Below are 18,818 nucleotides of genomic sequence, written 5' to 3'. Positions count from 1 at the left end.
AGTACTCGGGCTTTTCAGAAGAACTACAAGCTTTCGTCAAAAAAAAAGAAGAACTAGAAGCTGGGGAAAGGGAGGCGCCTGAGCAGTGCATGTCTCTCAATGAATTTTGCAATCCAGGACCAACTTTTACAATCCAGGATGAAACATGCAGCCATACAATTAAGAAAATCCATTTATATAACAGGCATCAATACAAGATGAAGCAACAGTAAACATCCAAGGTTTTCTAGTCTGCACAAACAAAACAAAATCTATTCTGTATTTTGCTTCCGTTATAGCTACAAACATCAAGGTACAGATTTTTAAAATCAGTTCATAGACATACCTTTGCTTCCATTATAGCTACAAACATCAAGTAATTCAGTAGCTGCAAACTAATGGTTTCCATGACGATCCCATATGTGCTCAACTAGATCATTAAGTTGTTGATGCATTTCCTTCTCACGGATTGTTCGATGCATTTGAAGAAAATCAACTAGTTGAGCTTCTTGTTGCTCTGGTAGCACGATAAGCTCTCCCATGTAGTCAAAATCAACATCTTCTGCACCTTCACACTCATCCTCCACAATCATGTTGTGCATGATGACACACGCAGTCATGACCTCCCACAGCGTCTCTGGTTGCCACATTCTAGCTGGCCCCCTAACAATAGCCCAACGGGATTGGAGCACTCCAAATGCCCGCTCCACATCCTTCCTTGCACTTTCTTGTTGTTGTGCAAAAAGAGCTCTTTTATTGCCTTGTGGGTTAGAGATTGTCTTCACAAATGTCGCCCACTGGGGATAAATACCGTCGGCAAGGTAGTACCCCATGGTATATGGGTGTCCATTCACATCAAAGTTGCACTCCGGTGCATTTCCTTCAGCAAGCCTTGCAAACAGTGGAGACCTCTGAAGCACATTGATGTCATTATGAGACCCTGGCATGCCAAAGAAAGAATGCCAAATCCACAAATCATATGATGCCACAGCTTCAAGAATGATAGTAGGCTCCCCAACATGACCTTGGTACTGCCCTTGCCAAGCATATGGACAATTCTTCCATTCCCAATGCATGCAATCAATGCATCCAAGCATCCCAGGAAACCCTCTTGCTTCTCCGATTGCCTTAAGCCGTGTCGTGTCCTCAGCATTTGGCTCTCTCAAGTATTCTGAACCAAAGACCTTCACCACCGCAGTGCAAAATCTCAGCATTGCTTCAACGCAAACTGACTCAGACATTCGAAGGTATTCATCAATGGCATTGGCTGGAGCACCATATCCAACCATCCGGATAGCAGCAGTGCACTTCTGGAGGGAAGAAAACCCAAGTGTCCCAGTGCAATCTCTCTTCAGGATGAAGTAGTCATCATAGTTTCTGATACCATTCACAATGCGCATGAACACATGCTTTGCCATTCTGAAGCGACGCCTAAACATCGCCGGACCATACACCGGAGTAGCTGCAAAATAGTCTTTGTAGAGGCGAATATGACCTTGTGCCCTCTCTCGATCAAGTACTCTATGCCCTGTTGTAGCCCCCCTGTACATAGGCTCTGCATCTTCCTCTTCTGCCGCAAGAGCAGCTGCAATCAGATAGTCATCATCGGAATCTTCATCTGAAGAGGAAGATGAGTTTAAATACTCCTTGTAGTAGTACTCATCATCGGTATCCATTTGTTCCCTACAATTTAAACAAAAAGGCATGGTTAGAAGCATGGGAGATATGCTACAGGAGGGCAACAGCTACTTTGAATATTGCTGGCATTAAAATGAACATTGTTCAGTATACATATATGCAAGCAAGCAGGTTCGAGTAATTACTCAAGTGAAATTATCTCTTTAGATGAATGTTTGTGTAGATAACCACTTGTTTGTACAAAAATCTGCACACCGCCGAGGTGAAGTTTGGTAAATTATTCCTCTCCTCTGGTCAGATCTCTTATCTGATTACTAAGGTACTAATTCTCTCTGAATTTCTGATGGAAAACATTATGGTTCTAAATTATTTCTGTGACCATGCGCAAGAGCTTCTTCCAATGCTATTTCCATGGAAATGCATTCTACGGTGACTTGACAAGAACAGACTGAATTTCAGGGAACAATGGCAAAAGAGAAGAGAGGGAACAATCTCACTGACAACACATACGGCAACTCGCCATGCTAATCTGGCAAGCATATGAACCTACGGAACAATTAGAGTGCAACTCACCTTGCTAATTTGGCAAGCAGCACCTCTAGTTGGTCGTCCGACCGAGGGATAGGAGGAGAGATCGAGGGGCCACCTCGTCTTGGGGACGGATGCCACGCGGTGGACAGCGCCGGCGAGCTAGAGAGGCACGGTGGTGGTAATCAGGGAGGGGCAAGCCAGGCCGCGGGGAAGGGATGGTTCCAGACGGGGACGGGAGCAAGCCGGAGAGGGCGTTGGCTGCGAGATCGGGGACGGGGACGGAAGCGGATTCATGGCGGCGGTTAGACGGTGTAGGGCGGCGAGGCGGCTAGCCAGCGCGACGGCGAGGCGCACGGTGGAGGCGGCCAGCGAGCCGGCGGCGGGGCGTAGGAGATCGGGTCGGGCATCGAGAAAAAAGAGAGGTCGGGGAATTCTGTGGGCTCTGACGTGTGGGGCCGTGGACAACAGGAGTCCCTGTTCTTTCCCCCAATTTGGGGAACAAACGGGACGTGGACAGAATTTGGACAAATGAGGTTTTTTATTGGGTTGTTGTTTTCTTAGTTGGACCTTCATATGAATAAGATTGGACAAATGTGGAAGATACGGGGGCTTTTTCCTTAAAGATGCCCTAGTTTTGCTTGGGTCTCGTGAGCCAACTCATTGATAATCCTGCACACGTGGTTTGCAAGCTAATTTTTATTAGAATATATCTAGATGGGTATATCATATATTGAAGAACGAAAGATCTGCGACGCAGTTACAGGGCCTTGAAGGTTTGCAAGCTAATCGTTGCTTGTTTCAGACAGGTCTAGGTCTTTGTAGCATGTTTCTTCTGATTGCAGGCCATGGATTGCTTGGAGCTCTATTGTTAGACATGTATGTATCGTCTTGTAATCTCCATATCGATAATCAAACAAACTAACATCAGATGAATAATTTTAGTCGTTGATGGTAATCTCACAAATGTTATCAAGGAACTTGAGGTTGAGGGCCACCGCAACCATACGCTCCTTTTCGACCATCACGTTCACCTTAAGGTGTGTTTGGTTCCTCACACATGATGAAATCTCGCCAACTTATAATGATTTCAATTCGTGGTGGTGAGTTCACATTATGAGCAGTACCACATGTGGGCCCATTTAAACTACAGTACACAACACACAGAAAGCCTCAAACTCCATTTTCCATCCCGATCACCTCCTGCCACAATCCTCCTCAATCAGCTTGCTGCTGCCTCCTTCGTTCTCCAATCCCCAACGATGGGGCTTCAAATTTCGAACTCATCTTGCTTCAAGTGCTCGGGGCCTCCTCCTCAACCTGAGTACCAACCTAATTTTCGCCGTCGCCGCCACAGTCGCTCCGCCTCGGGCCGTGCTGCTCCGCCTCCTCGATCCCTGCCGCCCCGCTCGCTAGGCGCCGTCAGAGCTGCGTGGAGACTGCAGGGGCGCATCGCAGTGAAGACATTTCTCCTCTACTACGCCTCGCGTCAGGTATTCAGTTCCGGCCGCCGCCTCGCTCTGGCTTCTGCAGTGCTCCGCCGCGGCACTTGCTGGCCATCGTCCGAACTGCGTGGAAACTGCAGGGCCGCATCGTAGTGCCGCTCCGTACTCTGCCCCGACTTGATTGTGCTCCGTCTCCCACCGGGTATCTCAATGCTGTAGACTCGTAAGCATTACTTGCACACAAGTACAGTATGTGATTTAGTGTCAGATTCTCATTAAACAAAGGTTTACATCTCAAACAAACTTGGCCTCCTGGCATAAATTCCCGCAGAGAGCAATATAAGAATCTGATATTTGATGAGGCGGACGTTCTATGATTTTATTTTACATATATCACTTCCCATACAACCGTGTTTCCACAAAAAGGAACTAAACACTTATGCAAAAAGAAGACTCGATGCCTGCTGGTTCTTTTTTGCCTCCCAGAAATTCAGTGTTTTGGTAGTTTAGCTTCAAAGTTGCAATAGGTATACAGATACTCCATTTTTAGATAAATTTGAATCACTTGATATGAGACGGAGGGAGTAATAGGTATGATCATATTGTTTTCATTATTAGTTGGGTCAGTATGGTTAGATGATGGGCGCGCGCTATGACCTGCGGCATTCTTTTACGAGTTCTGCATATTGTTCAATTTTTTTTAACTCATGATCAACTTCATAAAAAGTACTTCCTCTGTCCAACAAAGGATGTCTTAACTTTGACAAAATTTGAATACATCTATACACTAAGTCATGTCTAGATACATCTAAATTTTGACAAACTTGAAACATCTATTGTTGGACGGAGGGAGTAGTTAAAAAAGGTTATCTATACAACTCAAACATAGATCTAGAATATTCACTTGGTTGCGCGGATGTTTTTGTTACAATAGGTCCAAGCAATCTGCTTATGACTGCCAGCAGTAAGATTGACCCTGAAGTTGTTGTGATCCAAAAAATTACAAATATTTTACATATATCTAGCTTACCTAAATGTTGTACTTTTCAGAAGAAATGTATTGTTCTCTTTCGAAAGAGTAGAGTATAGTATAGAGATAGAATCTTGGGAAGAAACATTTTTTAATTAGGGGGATATTTGGTGGTCATCAAAGAAAACCAAAAAAAAAAGTTTGATGCATATGACTTAAGTGTACTACCATTTTATTTTGTTGTTTCGTTGCAACGCACAAGCATCCGGCTAGTGTAATGCAATGGTTCCAAATTTGAACATAAGCATCATCTTTAGTTCTTAGAATATTTTTTTAACAGATCTTTTAGTTCTTAAAATATTTCTTTAATGGATCTTTAGTTCTTAGAATATATGAAACTGAAATGGACCGTTGATTCCTTAAAAGAGAATATTCTCCAAATATTTCTAACCATCTCATTTGCTAAAAAAAAATCCCTCCGTCCCAAAATAACCGTCGTGAATTTGTACACGATCTTATACAAATTCACGACGTTTATTTTGGGACGGAGAGAGTAGAAATTAATTGGTTCCAAATAAAATCAGTGGTAACTACATCCATTCTTTTCTTATACAAATAAAACCGTTCTCCGTGAAAAAACTGAAATAATGATTTGTACTTTTGACTGTATATACGGGACCAACCGACCGGCGCTCCTGCAGCCGCCCTCCGCCGTGGCAAAGAGCCGCATCGGCACAGTAGCACACACGCCGGCTATCCCCGTCCCGGTTTCCCCCAATCCCCCTCGACGGCTCGACCGAACGACCCGCGCGCGCCATAGTCTCTCCGGACTCCACAGCCCCGCGCACGGGCACGGCACGCGCGCACACGGGACACTGCCGCGGCTGGGTTTAACGGCACGGGGCCTCAAATCTCCTCCTTCCCCTTATCCGCTCCAAGCCAGCCAGTCGCCCCCGGTGCCCTCACTCCGGCCGCGCACCTTCCCCTCTCGCCGGCTACGGTCCGACGCAGGCCAGCATGGCGGCGTGCCCCGCCGCAACCACGTACGTGCCTGCCCTCTTACTCCCTTCCCCCTCGCTCCTCTCCTCTCCTGCGATTCCGTCCTGCTCACTCACGCGACCAAAGGCTCTCCTCGCGCTTCGCAGGGCTCGCGTGGGAGCGCACGGAGGGCCGTGCCGCCTCTGGAGGGGAGGCGACAGAAGCCCGAACTTCCTCACGGGCTCCGCGACGTCCTTGCCGCTCTCGGGTCGCCGGCCTGCCCGTGCCACGAGGACGCGCGCCTCGGCCTCGGAGTTGCAGCAAGCGCCCGGCGCGGCCGCTCCCGCTGCCACTATCCCGACCCACAAGGTCACCGTCCACGATCGGGAGCGCGGAGTCGTCCACGAGTTCGTCGTGCCCCAGGTACGTGTGTTTTAGCTCTGGTATTCGTGTTTCAATTCGAGGTGGCTATCTGAAACTCTTAATGCTCTGTCAATGGCGGCGACGGGCACAGGACCAGTACATTCTGCACACCGCGGAGGCGCAGGACATCACGCTGCCGTTCGCGTGCCGCCATGGTAGTATATATATGCTTCCTTTGTGGATTGTCATTTCTGTTGAATCAACACAAGTAGTTGCTGATTTTTTTTCTTATTCTGTTGGTAACAAAACCTTTTAGTTGCACCTCAGACTAGAATATCCTCATCATTTGTTTCCTATGATATAGGAAATTTACTGGATTAGGAAATTTTATGCTAATCAGGTTGCTGTACTAGCTGCGCGGTCCGAATTAAATCCGGGCAAATACGACAACCTGAAGCACTTGGAATATCTGCTGAATTAAGGGAGCAGGTAAATTCCCCTTTTTCTGGTTTGTTGTCACTGGGTTCTTCATGTTCCTTACTGTTAAAAAATGCTATGCAGTGCTGCATTGTTGTCCCATGATCCAATTGAGCTATATCGTTTGTCTATGGGCTGCCACATTATGGTCCCATATTATCCAATTCAGTTTATCCTTTGCACTGAATGGATATATCTGTGATCAGTAGAACTGTTGGATTTAGCTTTCTGTGTCGTAAGGACTTTTTTTTCTGTTACAAAAGTATTGCACTTCTTTAGATTTGAGTAGTTTTGGAGAGGTTGTAGCCTGAGCCTTTAGGAACTAGGAAGAGAATGATATAGAAATGTGTTATTCACTTTTTAGGATGAATCAAGGCCACCTTCAATTTTGGTACTCTAGAATTTGTGGGTGCTTTCAGCTTGTATGCGGAGCAGGTGCTCTAGCAGTGCTCCTATACAGAACATACGTTACATGTTTCATCAGTCGTTACGATTCTGCCATTCTGCAAACTTGAAACTGAAAACCTGTGAATGTTACATTTATATGGCTTCCTTTTCAGGGCTATGCGTTGCTATGTGTTGGCTACCCATCCTCTGATGTTGAAGTTGAAACTCAAGATGAAGACGAGGCAAGCACATTTCATAAGCTACATTGTGAATATTAAGACTCGTCTAGTTCAAATATACAGTAGGAACCAGGAAATATTCTTCTGAATTCTGATGATTGCTCAACTAAGGATTATCTATCTCAATTTAGGTATATTGGCTCCAGTTTGGAAGATATTTTGCACGAGGGCCTGTTGTGAGTACTACCAACTTTCTTATTTACAAACTGCATTTCTATGTTCTGGGACGCCTTGAGCAGAGAAATCTGTGTGGTGCAAGTTGCTATGGTTATCGACCAAATTGTTATTCTTATCCCTCTTAAACATGTGCATCTTTCAAACTTTGCTGAGACCAAATCAACTCGTTTTCTTTCAGGACAGAGACGATTACGCGCTAGAGCTTGCGATGGGAGATGAGTGATGTGTACCTAAGAGGTTTGCTTCCTCTCAAGTTTCAGCCCCTACAACACTGAATCTCTTCGTTTCTGTTTCATTCATCCAGACCTAACCCTCTGTTTTCACTCCTAATATTTCAGGGATACGGTTTTCAAGCGTCGTCTCTGCGGTTTGTGTAGGTTATAGGGCCGCGAATGCTTGATTTTTGCAAGCGTAGGAGAAGAAAAAAATAATGTCGGTGTTTTTATAATTTTCCATGGAGTACGTCCTGCATGTTTGCAATTTTGGCATGTGCAATATATGCTTCTTGCAAAGATGCCATTTTTCTTGTTTTTGGCATCTGGCAGATGAACAAAGCTAAGGAATGTATGTAAAGCTGTGTACTACTTCCAAGGAAAAAAAACTGTGTACTACTGAACACCTCAACACAATCTTCAGTGCAAAATCCAGGAGGCCAACAAAGAGACATTAAAGATCCCTAAGATTAGGAATACTCAGGCTACCAAACTCAATTGTTTTCGGGCTTACATGCAGAGGTGCAACAAGGTGACTCTCAGGGTACCTTTTGACCATTTTTAGTTCAACCAAATGAATTTGTTGAACCAAAGGGGGTCAAAGGATACCCTGAGGTCACAATTTTGCAGCTCTACTTACATGAAAAAATGTTGCAAGTTGTCTTACTTTGTCTTTTTATCGTACTCTCTGTGTCCTTTTTGCAAAGAAATTGGCGCCGGCCTTTTTACAAAGAAACTCTTGTAAATTCTTGAAATAAATCTGCAGTTCACGTTCTATTGGAACTTTTGTGAAAAAAACCCTGTAAATTTTTGAAATTAACGCGCAGTCCACATTTAATTGAAGATGTGGATTGCAGGTTTATTTCAGAAATTAACAGGAGTTTATTTGAAAAAAGGCCGGCGTCAATTAATCAGGGACAGAAGGAGTGCAAGTTTTTGACCGAACAAAACCATTTTTTGTACTGATATATGCATTACAGTGTACAGGAATTTGTTATCTACTCCGTAACTTGTAACCGAACAAACTCAACTGGCAATTCAAATTTCAATTTTGTTAAGTTAAAAGAGCATAACAGAGACGAGTTTCTCGAGAGAAAAATATCAAGAAGTGGAGAATTTCTAGACTTCATCTGACAGCTGATTGGAACGAGTAGATAAGACGGGCGCGAAACTGCGAAACCGTAGTTGCCAAAGGAGCGACCGAACGGGCCATCGCAAATTCGCAATGCTACTGGCGCGCGCCCCGCCGCCGCCACTGCTCTCGCCGTCCAAGTCTCCGGCGCAACGTGTGCGTGCCTTCTGCCGTCGCCGTTTGGCCGCACCCAGCACCGCCGCCCATGCCTCGACGGTCGCGTCGTCGGAGGCATCTTCTTTCCGGGCCGGGCAAAAGCGCAAGCAGGTGGCGAGCGTGGCGAACCCCCTGGTGAAGCACTGCGTCAAGCTCCGGGACTCCGCTGCCTACCGCCGCTCCTGCGGCCGCCTCCTTCTCGTTGGCCTCGTCCCCATCCTGTACCCTTCTCTCCCGCCACTCTGATCCCTGCCTTGTCACCGTGTCCGATTCTCTTCTTAATTTGATCTTCCATTTCCAATTGTATGCTCCTCCTCCATGTCGTTTCCTGTAGAGAGGTTTGGAGGTCTGGGTTCGCCGCCATTGATTGCTTGCTTCTCTTGGACGGTTTAGCTGTCCCGGAGGAATTGCATGAGCTCTGTGGCGATGTTGTGTATGTCAGCGCCACTGTCATGAAGAAGATTTCTGGGATGCAATCAGTTGATTCAACTGAGGCGATTGCTGTCATGCACATGCCTAAGTATTTCTGTGACCTCAACGGTGATGACGGTGGAGCTGCTCTTGATGGGCTGTTACATTCTCCAAGGAGGATTCTAGTCCTTGATGGGATTCAGGTGAACATAAGCGATATCCCACTATTGTCCTGATGCAATTGATATCATTTTGTGTAGAAAACTGCACACAATACAGCGGCTATTTCTTTACTTGAACTTCCCAGTAATCTATTTGTACATCCATAAACACAACTTTGAATCGTGCACGAGGCTTCTGATTCTAACCATGATTCCTTTACTTTTTAGGATCCTGGTAACCTTGGAACACTGATAAGATCAGCTTGTGCTTTTAAATGGGTATGCCATTTTGTCCTTCAACTGCTGTACATGCTTTCTGGAATGGCACGAGTCACATATCACACCATTCTATTATTATGTATGCCGATCATTATGATCTTTCATTTTATTCTTCAGTAATTAATGTTAAATTATCAGCACGGTAAAATGAAGTATGAAAGAACTGAAAGCGTGCAATTATTAGTTTTTTTAGACATTTGAGTTTTGCAGAATAACCCATAGTACCACTACTGCCACTAAGGTTATTGAAGTCAATGCTTAGGCAAACAGGAGGTTGAGTAGGTTGTATTGGGTTAAAAGAATAGAAGCACCATTACACACAGAGTATTTGCAAGGGTGTGTGCCTTTGATTCAGGAACTTGCGACTCCACAAAATGACAAACTATTTTCTGTGTTCTCTTTCCAAACATTGATTCTTTTAACATGTAAGACCAACAATCAACAGGATGGGGTGTTTCTTCTCCCTTCTTGCTGTGATCCTTTCAATGAAAAGGCTCTTCGTGCTGCTCGTGGAGCCTCTCTGCAGCTTCCAATTGTTTCTGGTAACTGGTATGATCTGCGTGCTTTCATGACTGAACGTGGCATGAAGATGTTGGCAGGCCATCCGGAAAGCAACAGTGATGGATCTGATGGAACACAAACTCTGTCCAAAGAACTAGCAGATTCACTGATGAATGAGTCGCTATGCTTAGTGTTAGGAAGTGAGGGCAATGGCCTCTCCGAAGAGACCGTCCAAGCTTGTGAGCTCGTAAGCATTCCTATGGAAGGTATTTTTGAATCTCTTAATGTTTCAGTTGCTGGTGGTATCTTTTTATTTATGTTACGACCTAAACAGCAAATATATAGCAGAACATTAACATCTTGAGTTACCTGTGTCCGATTTTTGTAACTTTTGTGTGTGTTTGTTTTTTACATCTGATTATAAGTGAACATACCATTTAGGGTGATGCAGGACGATTTTAGCTGGCAAATTCCTCCTCTCTCTCCCTGTCATTCCTGGTGCCATGTCCGGCCTACCCTCACTCCTCCGGACCGTGCCCACCATCCACAGATGACACTTGGTCCTCAGACCCTTACCCTTGATAAAACCAATGAAGACAAATGACAAATAGAATGTATTGAAATATACATAACTTGGTAAAAAGATCTCAACCCCAAATTATTATGGTATTGTACTCTTGTCTAGTTGTCTTAGACCCTTCAAGCCCTGTGTTGTTACAGTTAGTAGCTTTAATGAAGGGTTCTGACCAGCTAAAAAAATGAAGGGTTCTGATCCTCACACTGGACAATTGGACAGAAACATTCTCTATGAAGCTGGGTATAAGTATTTTCAATTTATCAGACCAGCTGGGAGCAGCCCAGCAACCAGAAAAGATGATTTCTTACACTTGCCACATGAAACCTTCTACCTGGCCCAAGCATTTTTCCTTACGGAATTGGCCAGACCACAAGGCCTGGTGCAGCAGCCATACAAATCCTCCTATCTGGTACAAGCGTTTGTTCTGTGCAGCTGAAGTAGTACAATCTTTGATCCTTCAGGCCCTCTGTTTTTACAGTTCGTAGCTTTAATCAAGGGTTCTGATCCTCACACTATGGACAGAAACATTCTCTTTGAAGCTGGGGGCTGGGGCAGCCCAGCAACCAGAAAAGATGGTTTCTTACACTTGCCACACGAAACCTTCTACCTGGTCCAAGCATATTTTTTCTTTACTTATGGAATTGGCCAGACCACAAGGCCTGGCGAAGCAGCCATACAAATCCTCCTATCTGATCCAAGTGTTTGTTCTGTGCAGCTGAAGTAGTATAAATTGTATATCAGCTAACAGTTGAATCCATCAGCTAACAGTTGAATCATTTTGCAAATTTGATGTTGGATGTTTTGAATTTTTAGATATGAAATAGACTAAACTAGGGCTGCCTTCACTATTTATGTATAATAGCTATAGAGACTACGAAGAAAACTTGAATAGTTTGTTGAACTAGGATTCAGCAGACATTGTCACATGTTTAAACCAAGACATTGACAATGCTTGGCTGTGTCGTGCGACTCAGTAGGGGCACAACATAGATATGTGCAAGTATTAAGTACTTGAATTGGAATCTAACTATTGATAACTGAGATCAGTAAAACTCCCGGCAAGAATTTGTTGAGTCTTTGAGATGGAATCTAACTGTTGATAGAAGATATGAGCTCATGAGACTCTGTTATGAGGTCTTACATGTGATCCACCATGACTGAATGACATGGTGGTGTCCTCAAGTAAGACATGTTATGGAGTTGCTTTGGCGGCATCTCAACCTGCTTAGGCCTTAATAGTTGGTGTTTGAGGCCTTGGGGGATGGCTTCTGCATCCTGACTCATATGCAAACTTTGTTATTCAATTATTGTCATAGACATATACACGTCTGTCATTCACTAAGATGGTAGTGCACCTTTCCATTCATGTGGATGCGGTCTTTGACACAACAATGCTATTTTCTGGGAGCTCTTGTTTTGCCACTTCACAGAGGATTTTATGAGTACATACAACGTTTCTGCCTTTATGATAATTAATATGATAGCACCTGTGTCCCAGCATATCTTGTAGATTACTAGAAACACAAAGACTATTTTGCTTGTTTTACCCGATCATATCTTCCTGATTTTCTTTGAGTAACGATATCAGTTATGTTGTTTTTATTGAACCAGAATCTTATTTGGCTACTCCCACGCACTCCTGCAATGCTATTTGCTGATAAGTGGATTCCTCTTATGGAATATAGTTGTGATCTAAAACTGCTCGTATTACACTGCATGCCTTCTGGAAAAGTGTATTTGGTTCCGCAAACAGACAGGCAGTAACAAAGTTCTCTAAATATTTCGATCAAATGGTTTATTTCTCCTGAAAGGCAGTACTCACTATAACGTATAGACCGCTGGCTACTCAGTGAATGAGATTTCCGCTGAACCACACATTCTACTGAAGGTAAAGAGGCATGTGGCAGTTCATGGAATGTATGCTGACTTGCTTAGCAGTCATCCACTTGGTGCAGATAAATCAAACATAGTATATTTAAGATGAACCAGTACTTCGGGAATGCATAATCAGCTACGTCATAGTGTAATAACTTTTTTGCCACCAAGGTACTAGTGACTGATGACAAATTTAAGATAGCATAAAATGCTATGGAACATGTGCTGATCCATCAAAACCGACAAACTAAAGGAGTAAAGTTGAAGTTGGTTCACCGATGTGCTGTATGGCACTGTGATCTTGGACAAAGCAATGAAACATTACATGTCTTTAGTATTTAATGTTTCAAGCAGTGCTGCAAATGTGGTTTTCTACTGTTGTACTACCACTCTATTCAGATGTCTTTTGGGGGGGTCTATTAATAAAAAACTTGTTCAGTGTCTTAGCCTCTTAGGTGCTTCAAGTACTGTTTAGAATTTCTGGAACCAATTAAGAGCACAGACCAAGATGCCACGCAAACTTCTAGTTTTAGAGCAAGGTTCATTCAGATAGGTTAAAACAATTCTGCTCATCTTCCAGTACCGTTTTTCTGACTAACATGGTCGTGATTGATATCTTTTGCGAACTGGCATACACATGTGTTTTGTTTATTTGAACAAAATTCTTAACCAGTGGACCTATGTCTATGCTATTACTAGCTTTACAGATCAGTTATGTCTGTGTTGGGGTGGGCGGGGGTGGGTGGGGGGGGGGGGAGTTTTAAGGGATTGTAATTTCCGTTTCTTTTGAGGTAGTAACTTCCCGTTATTAAGCAAATGTTTGAGATGACTATCGGAATTCGGAATCAGTAGAATAAAACAAAACATTATCAGCATGTTCTCAATGTCTCTTTTTCTTTAAAGAAATGCGGAGATTTGATTATGTTGACTTTGCAGCCTTGGAGTCTTTCCAGAACAAACTTGCATAGGTTCTGAAGACATATAATATCCAAGTCTCTATATCCACCATCGAAAGTAATAAAAAAACATTTTTTTATATGAAAAATAGAAAAGCATAATAAATAGGTGTTGGAATTATCAATAAAGTCTGTTGACCTGCAAGTTGCTGGAAGGAAACACAAAACCCGACTTTGTTTTTTTTAGAGACAAAGGAAAAAAAAGGTTTTTGTTAGTCTCAACTATTTGTTCATTTTTTTACCATGTAAGCCATGAGGTACATTTTATGTGATGAAAGAACTATTTAAAACTTGTATTCTTCAAATAGACATTACGATAATCTGGAGCCAGACATGTTACTTATGAATTAAACATTTTGAGAGTTTGTCAGGCGTAGATATTCAGTTTAAGGGGTAAAACATCACTTCTCAGCTTCTATTCCTGCTAATATTTATCAAATGGTCCTTGTCGACTTCCATTCCTCCTAATCTTTGTCAAGTGGTCCTTTCGTCACTGTGCATGATTTTTTTTTCTCAAACTCACTCCTAAGATCATTGTTATTTCTTTTTTGAGGGAAATCATTGTTATTTCCATTAGAAGATCCCACCAAGAAAAGAAAAGAAAAAAAGGAAAAGGAAAGGAAACCAGCAAAGAAAAGAAAAGGAAAGGAAAATAGCAAGGCCTAACCAAACAACAAGTAATAGCAGAAACTATACAGCTAGAGTACCACCGTCCATTCAATGGATTTGCATCACTGCATGATAGCATAGTTAATATTTTTCTGTATTTACCAAAGGGTGTGTTGGGTTTTATACCGAGTTTGACAGGCTAGTTCCATGCAAAAAATATTAAAGCATCATTTGTAAGGAGTATATATGCAGACCTATTATAATTACTGGTCGAAGTTTAACATGAATGATTTTATGGTCTTGTATATTTGGAAGGTGTAAAGTAAATAAATTACAAGCTATGTTGTTTTGGGATCAATTACCATACAAACCATCAGCTGTTGATTTTAGAATTGAATGTGGACACAGTTTCCAAGTCCGTTGCATTTTTACTGGCCAACTCTTGTTCAGTACTGTAAGTATTACACTATGACTTAATCTATTAGTAATACTTTGCCTGACGGCCTGCATATTTCTCTGTGCAACAAACCTGCGCAAGTAATACTAATCAGCTACTACTGCATTTTGCCTGTTGTTTCCTGCTCTTAACCATGCTCGCTACCTGCAATTTTGGCATGTATATATTAAACTGTATTTTGTGCCAAACATTATTGAAATGACCATGTCTGCTAAGGCCTCGTTCGGCAACAGCTCAATCCAGAGGGATTGACGGGGATGAGAACGGATTTAAGGGAAAATGAGATAGAATCCCTGTCAATCCCTGCCATTCCCCTTGGATTAGGACAGGGATGGATTGAAACGAACAGGCCCTAACTGGTATCTCACACGTTGAGAAATACAAACACAAACCAGTTCTGGACCAATGATGTCTAGACAGGCATATGAAATATTTATTTGATGTAGAGACACACGGTGCAGATACACTTGATCAAAAGGTTACACGAAACCTAGATGCTTCCTATCATAGAGTTTCATAATTATGTCCTTCAGTTGTCATCAGATAATATACATTATCAGTATGGCTATATTAGGCAAATTGTTTTCTAGTGGCCAGCACATCAGCATCCACATTTCTCAAATCCTGGTCTCTCGTGTCGATGATAAAGTTCAGAGAAGCGAACAGATACACCTTGCAAGCACTAATCATGTAAGTTGGTGTTGTGTGTGCTAGACTGCTAGTTGCAACACTATGTGCCATTTGGCAGCCTGATATCACCTTACAATCTTTTGCTGTTTTTTTTTCTGTTGATAAACTTTTGCAGTCTTTTGGAAAGACTTGGTTTGGTTGTCTACTTTATCTTGATAGATCTATGAGAACTACTAGCATTAGGAGGTCACTGATTGGTGCATCATTTGCTCAATTCAGCATTGCCAGCTTGGTCTTAGCCTCTTTGCGAGAGAGATCACGTGTAAGTTAAACCTTTCTTTGCATATTTCAGAGTTTGATATGTGCATGTATCTGAGTTGTAACCTTGGCTTGCTATCTCGTTCTTCCTTTTCTGTACACATGATAAGGAACATTTTCCGCTTTACATTTGCTGGGAAGAGCTGCCCATGTGGCTTTTGTGCTTCAGATCTATCATTTGCAGATGCTCCCAAACAACACAATTGTATTTTTGCGAGATAAAAACATATCTAGGTGCAATTATGCAAAATCTCCGTACACGTTATTCAATCAGGGAGAGGGATAGATGGATGGATCATGGATGGATCCAATTTGGATGGAGTTGAGTCATGGCACGACGAAATAATATGAGAATTACCCCCTTGAAACGTTGCAAATATTGTTATGTGAAGGTACCAAATTACAGTTCCAATGGGATGTTCTGGAGGTATTCAGTCATACACTCACCAGTTCGTCCGTTAGTGAAATAAGAAAAGAACACGCTGCCTAGCATTTTGAGCTTATTGATTCTGATGTCAGTGGCAAAATCATATTGAACCAATCAACCAATAGAGTTTGGTCTGCTGGATTCTACAACTATGATTTATGTTATTTTGAACCTTAAGCTAGCTCTTAATGATAGGTTTCTTCATGAGTGACATGTTGACTACTTGAATCTCTGTGCAGAATCGTCCACGTATCCATCAAATACATAGTTGCAAAAGAATCTCGGTGTAGAATCTCAATGCAGAACCATACATGCATCCATCATGAACCACCTCCAAGAACGCGTCAAATATGTTCAAATCACATGGACAAGAATACGAATAGGACAGGGTAAATCAGACAAAATCACCCAAGAATTTGGGAAGATCCTTGATGTGATGTGATGCCAATTTTGCCGACTATGCCTATGTGATTGGACAAGGGAACCAAAGGCGAGAAGCCAAAAATCCTTCCAACTCACCGGCCACCACCACCACCAGGGGTAAAGCCAGAAAACGCATGGTTGCTCTTGCTTCTGCGTGGAGAGCAGGAATCCAAAGTGCTGATGCGGGACCCCTCTTATCTCTAGTCTACATCGGGGTATGTCTAGTCTACGTTGCGTTGGGGTGGTGCACCATTTTTTTCTAGGAATGTTGTAATAATTGTTTTTAGGGGATAAACCTATAACACATCTTATTTTAGACATTACGCTGAAACATTATATTCGGCTTTAAATTAATAAAATCACAAACGACTGGATCATAGAAGGTGACGAGGAAACAACTTACGCTGTTACGCAGGCTGCGAATCGGTTCATCGAAACCTCGCCACCTTTAGGGATTTTAGGCGGTGGTGCTAAGTCCTCTGTCCATTGCTAAAGAGGGCCGCACCCCCCTCGACCGAGATCAAAGGCATCGAAACATCAGACGACAGAAAGCTCGTCCAGCACATAGCGCAAAGGAGAAAGGACGACATCCCTAAAAGAGAGGACACTCTGAGTGCTGCCACCACTTTGATGTGAGCCCATGCTGAGAGCAAACCCGCCGTCGGATTTGAACAACCAACAAAGACAGGCTCCCTGACAACACCTTCCGAGGGGACCCAACCCAAGACCAAACAACTGTGGGGAATTGCATACGTGGTCAAGCAGTCGATAGCCTAAGACATGGCCACCCGCAACTCGAAGATTTGGTGTGGCTCACTAGTGCTTGACAGGAGAAGAACGGCAATGGATGGGCCCGGAGGGAGGACGGGCCGACAGGAGGCTTCGCCGCCACCATAGGCCGTTGGCAGCTACCGCTGGCTATGGCGGCAGAGAGAGGCGTGAGAGGAGGGATGACACCACAATTGCCACAGAAGGGCAAACATGTTTTTTTTTGGGTGCTATATACCCTAGTGCCTATTATTTCTCACCGACCAAGTGGTATAGGAGAGGCAATGAGTTATTTTGTAAATATTCGGAGCATAGTGGCAATGGCAATGCAAGTAAGTTCTTCATCTTCGTGGGTAGAGATGGGGAGGCCGAAAGAATGTTCTATTACCTCCTTTCCATAGTATAAGACATAGGAGTTTTCTTTTAAGTCAAAAGAAATTGAGTTTGGTCTGATTTATAGGAAAATATATCAACATCTACGATGCCAAATCAATACCAATAGATTCACATCAAAATATATTTTCATAATATAATTCGTAATCCCTCCGTCTCATAATTCTTGTCTCAAATTTGTCCAAAAATGGATGTATCTATTTTCTAAAAGCGTCTAGATACATGTAATATTTCGACAAGAATTATGAGATGGAGGGGTAGTTATTATAAATATTGATTTTTTTAATAAAGATGGTCAAAACTTTAAAAGCTTGACTTAGGACAAAGTGACAAACTATATACCCTATATTATAGAAAGATGGAATTAGCTTATAAAACTGAAAGTCAAGACAGAGAAGGCTAGACTTGGACTGAGACATACTCGGGTTGAACCGAAGAATGATTTTGGCAGGTTCAGTGCTTGTCAACCAAGAAAAAAAAATTATATAGTAGTTTTGGTGACTTTGGTCACTCTCAACTGTCTGATTGCTGCTCACAATCGAATGGCTCGAACAATCTATGGGTAGGCGACGACAAGGATTTCCACACGTACGTGAAGTCGTAAACGTGAAATGAAATAAATTAATGTTTGTTCAAGGCTCCTTGAACCTGGACCGGACCCTTGACCCGTATGTCTGCTGTTAAACTTTTTGACACAGTGTATACACATGTCACGCGTTTGTAAAAAGCAGTATGTCAATCTTCAGATACAACAAAACTCAACTATCTACGAGTCCTCCTCACGCCATGATGCCACCTGCTTCACCCGCCGTCCGATCTCACAATTTGAACGTCGCTCACGTCTAGAAACCTTTAACCAACTAGTAATTGTGTACGTACAATGCATGAAAAAAAAACATGAAAAAATGTCAATGAAAGAAATGATACAACTGATTGGAGTAAGTTTAAATTAGTGATATTTATTTGAAGTTAATTAAGGGTTTCTATAGTTGATTGAAGTGCGAATGCTTTTCAAATCAGTCATGATGTGAAGCTAATAATATTGATTTGTGATTAACTAGCTGGGTGTCCCTAAATTGCTGCGTGAATCATTATATTATTTTTATTTTTAATTTAACAAATATTTTTCACATACACAAAATATCATTCTGTTTTTGGATATATTTTTCTCTTTATTGGGCCCTAATTTTCGGAAAATGTAGTTCTAATTGTGTGTGTGCCCGCGCGCGTCTATATATATAAGTAAGGAATATGCTATTTGCAATAGATTCGGGGGCTAATTTCTAGAACTGGCGAGATTAGATTAGATTTGGAAAAATCGAATGTGTTTCAACAAAGGAGATGAAGAAGTC

General features: G+C 42.6%; 3 protein-coding genes across 10 annotated transcripts; 2 read left to right on the top strand and 1 right to left on the bottom strand.

The window, feature by feature from the left end:
- Positions 1-154: 154 nt before the first annotated feature.
- LOC100824438 (protein ALP1-like) lies at positions 155-2,602 on the bottom strand. Its single transcript, XM_003559519.4, has 2 exons — positions 2,191-2,602; positions 155-1,662 (listed from the first exon to the last, which is right to left on the bottom strand). Exon 2 carries the CDS (start codon positions 1,653-1,655, stop codon positions 375-377), a length of 1,281 nt encoding a protein of 426 aa, XP_003559567.1. The 5' UTR covers positions 1,656-1,662; positions 2,191-2,602; the 3' UTR covers positions 155-374.
- Positions 2,603-3,348: 746 nt separating this feature from the next.
- On the top strand, positions 3,349-7,876 carry LOC100843226 (ferredoxin, chloroplastic). Its single transcript, XM_003561195.4, has 8 exons — positions 3,349-5,603; positions 5,706-5,961; positions 6,053-6,116; positions 6,302-6,390; positions 6,939-7,007; positions 7,136-7,180; positions 7,360-7,418; positions 7,520-7,876. The coding sequence occupies exons 1-7, from the start codon at positions 5,578-5,580 to the stop codon at positions 7,402-7,404; spliced, it is 594 nt and encodes a 197-aa protein (XP_003561243.1). The 5' UTR covers positions 3,349-5,577; the 3' UTR covers positions 7,405-7,418; positions 7,520-7,876.
- A 672-nt stretch (positions 7,877-8,548) lies between these two features.
- Positions 8,549-16,165, top strand: LOC100826405 (uncharacterized tRNA/rRNA methyltransferase YsgA). Of its 8 annotated transcripts, none has more exons than XM_024457856.1 (5): positions 8,549-8,902; positions 9,016-9,295; positions 9,482-9,532; positions 9,978-10,299; positions 12,199-12,760. In XM_024457856.1, exons 1-5 carry the CDS (start codon positions 8,619-8,621, stop codon positions 12,372-12,374), a joined length of 1,113 nt encoding a protein of 370 aa, XP_024313624.1. In that variant the 5' UTR covers positions 8,549-8,618; the 3' UTR covers positions 12,375-12,760. The 8 variants fall into 8 exon arrangements, with proteins under 8 accessions (XP_024313624.1, XP_024313625.1, XP_024313628.1 ...); XM_024457857.1 differs by lacking the exon at positions 12,199-12,760 and adding an exon at positions 15,098-15,216 and having other exon boundaries at positions 8,551-8,902; XM_024457860.1 differs by lacking the exon at positions 12,199-12,760 and adding an exon at positions 16,122-16,165 and having other exon boundaries at positions 8,552-8,902.
- The last annotated feature ends 2,653 nt before the right edge of the window (positions 16,166-18,818 follow it).

This window comes from Brachypodium distachyon, chromosome 1, assembly GCF_000005505.3.
Source record: "Brachypodium distachyon strain Bd21 chromosome 1, Brachypodium_distachyon_v3.0, whole genome shotgun sequence".
In the NCBI taxonomy this organism is placed as follows: Eukaryota; Viridiplantae; Streptophyta; class Magnoliopsida; order Poales; family Poaceae; genus Brachypodium; species Brachypodium distachyon.
This window is presented reverse-complemented; position numbering and strand designations above follow the sequence as displayed.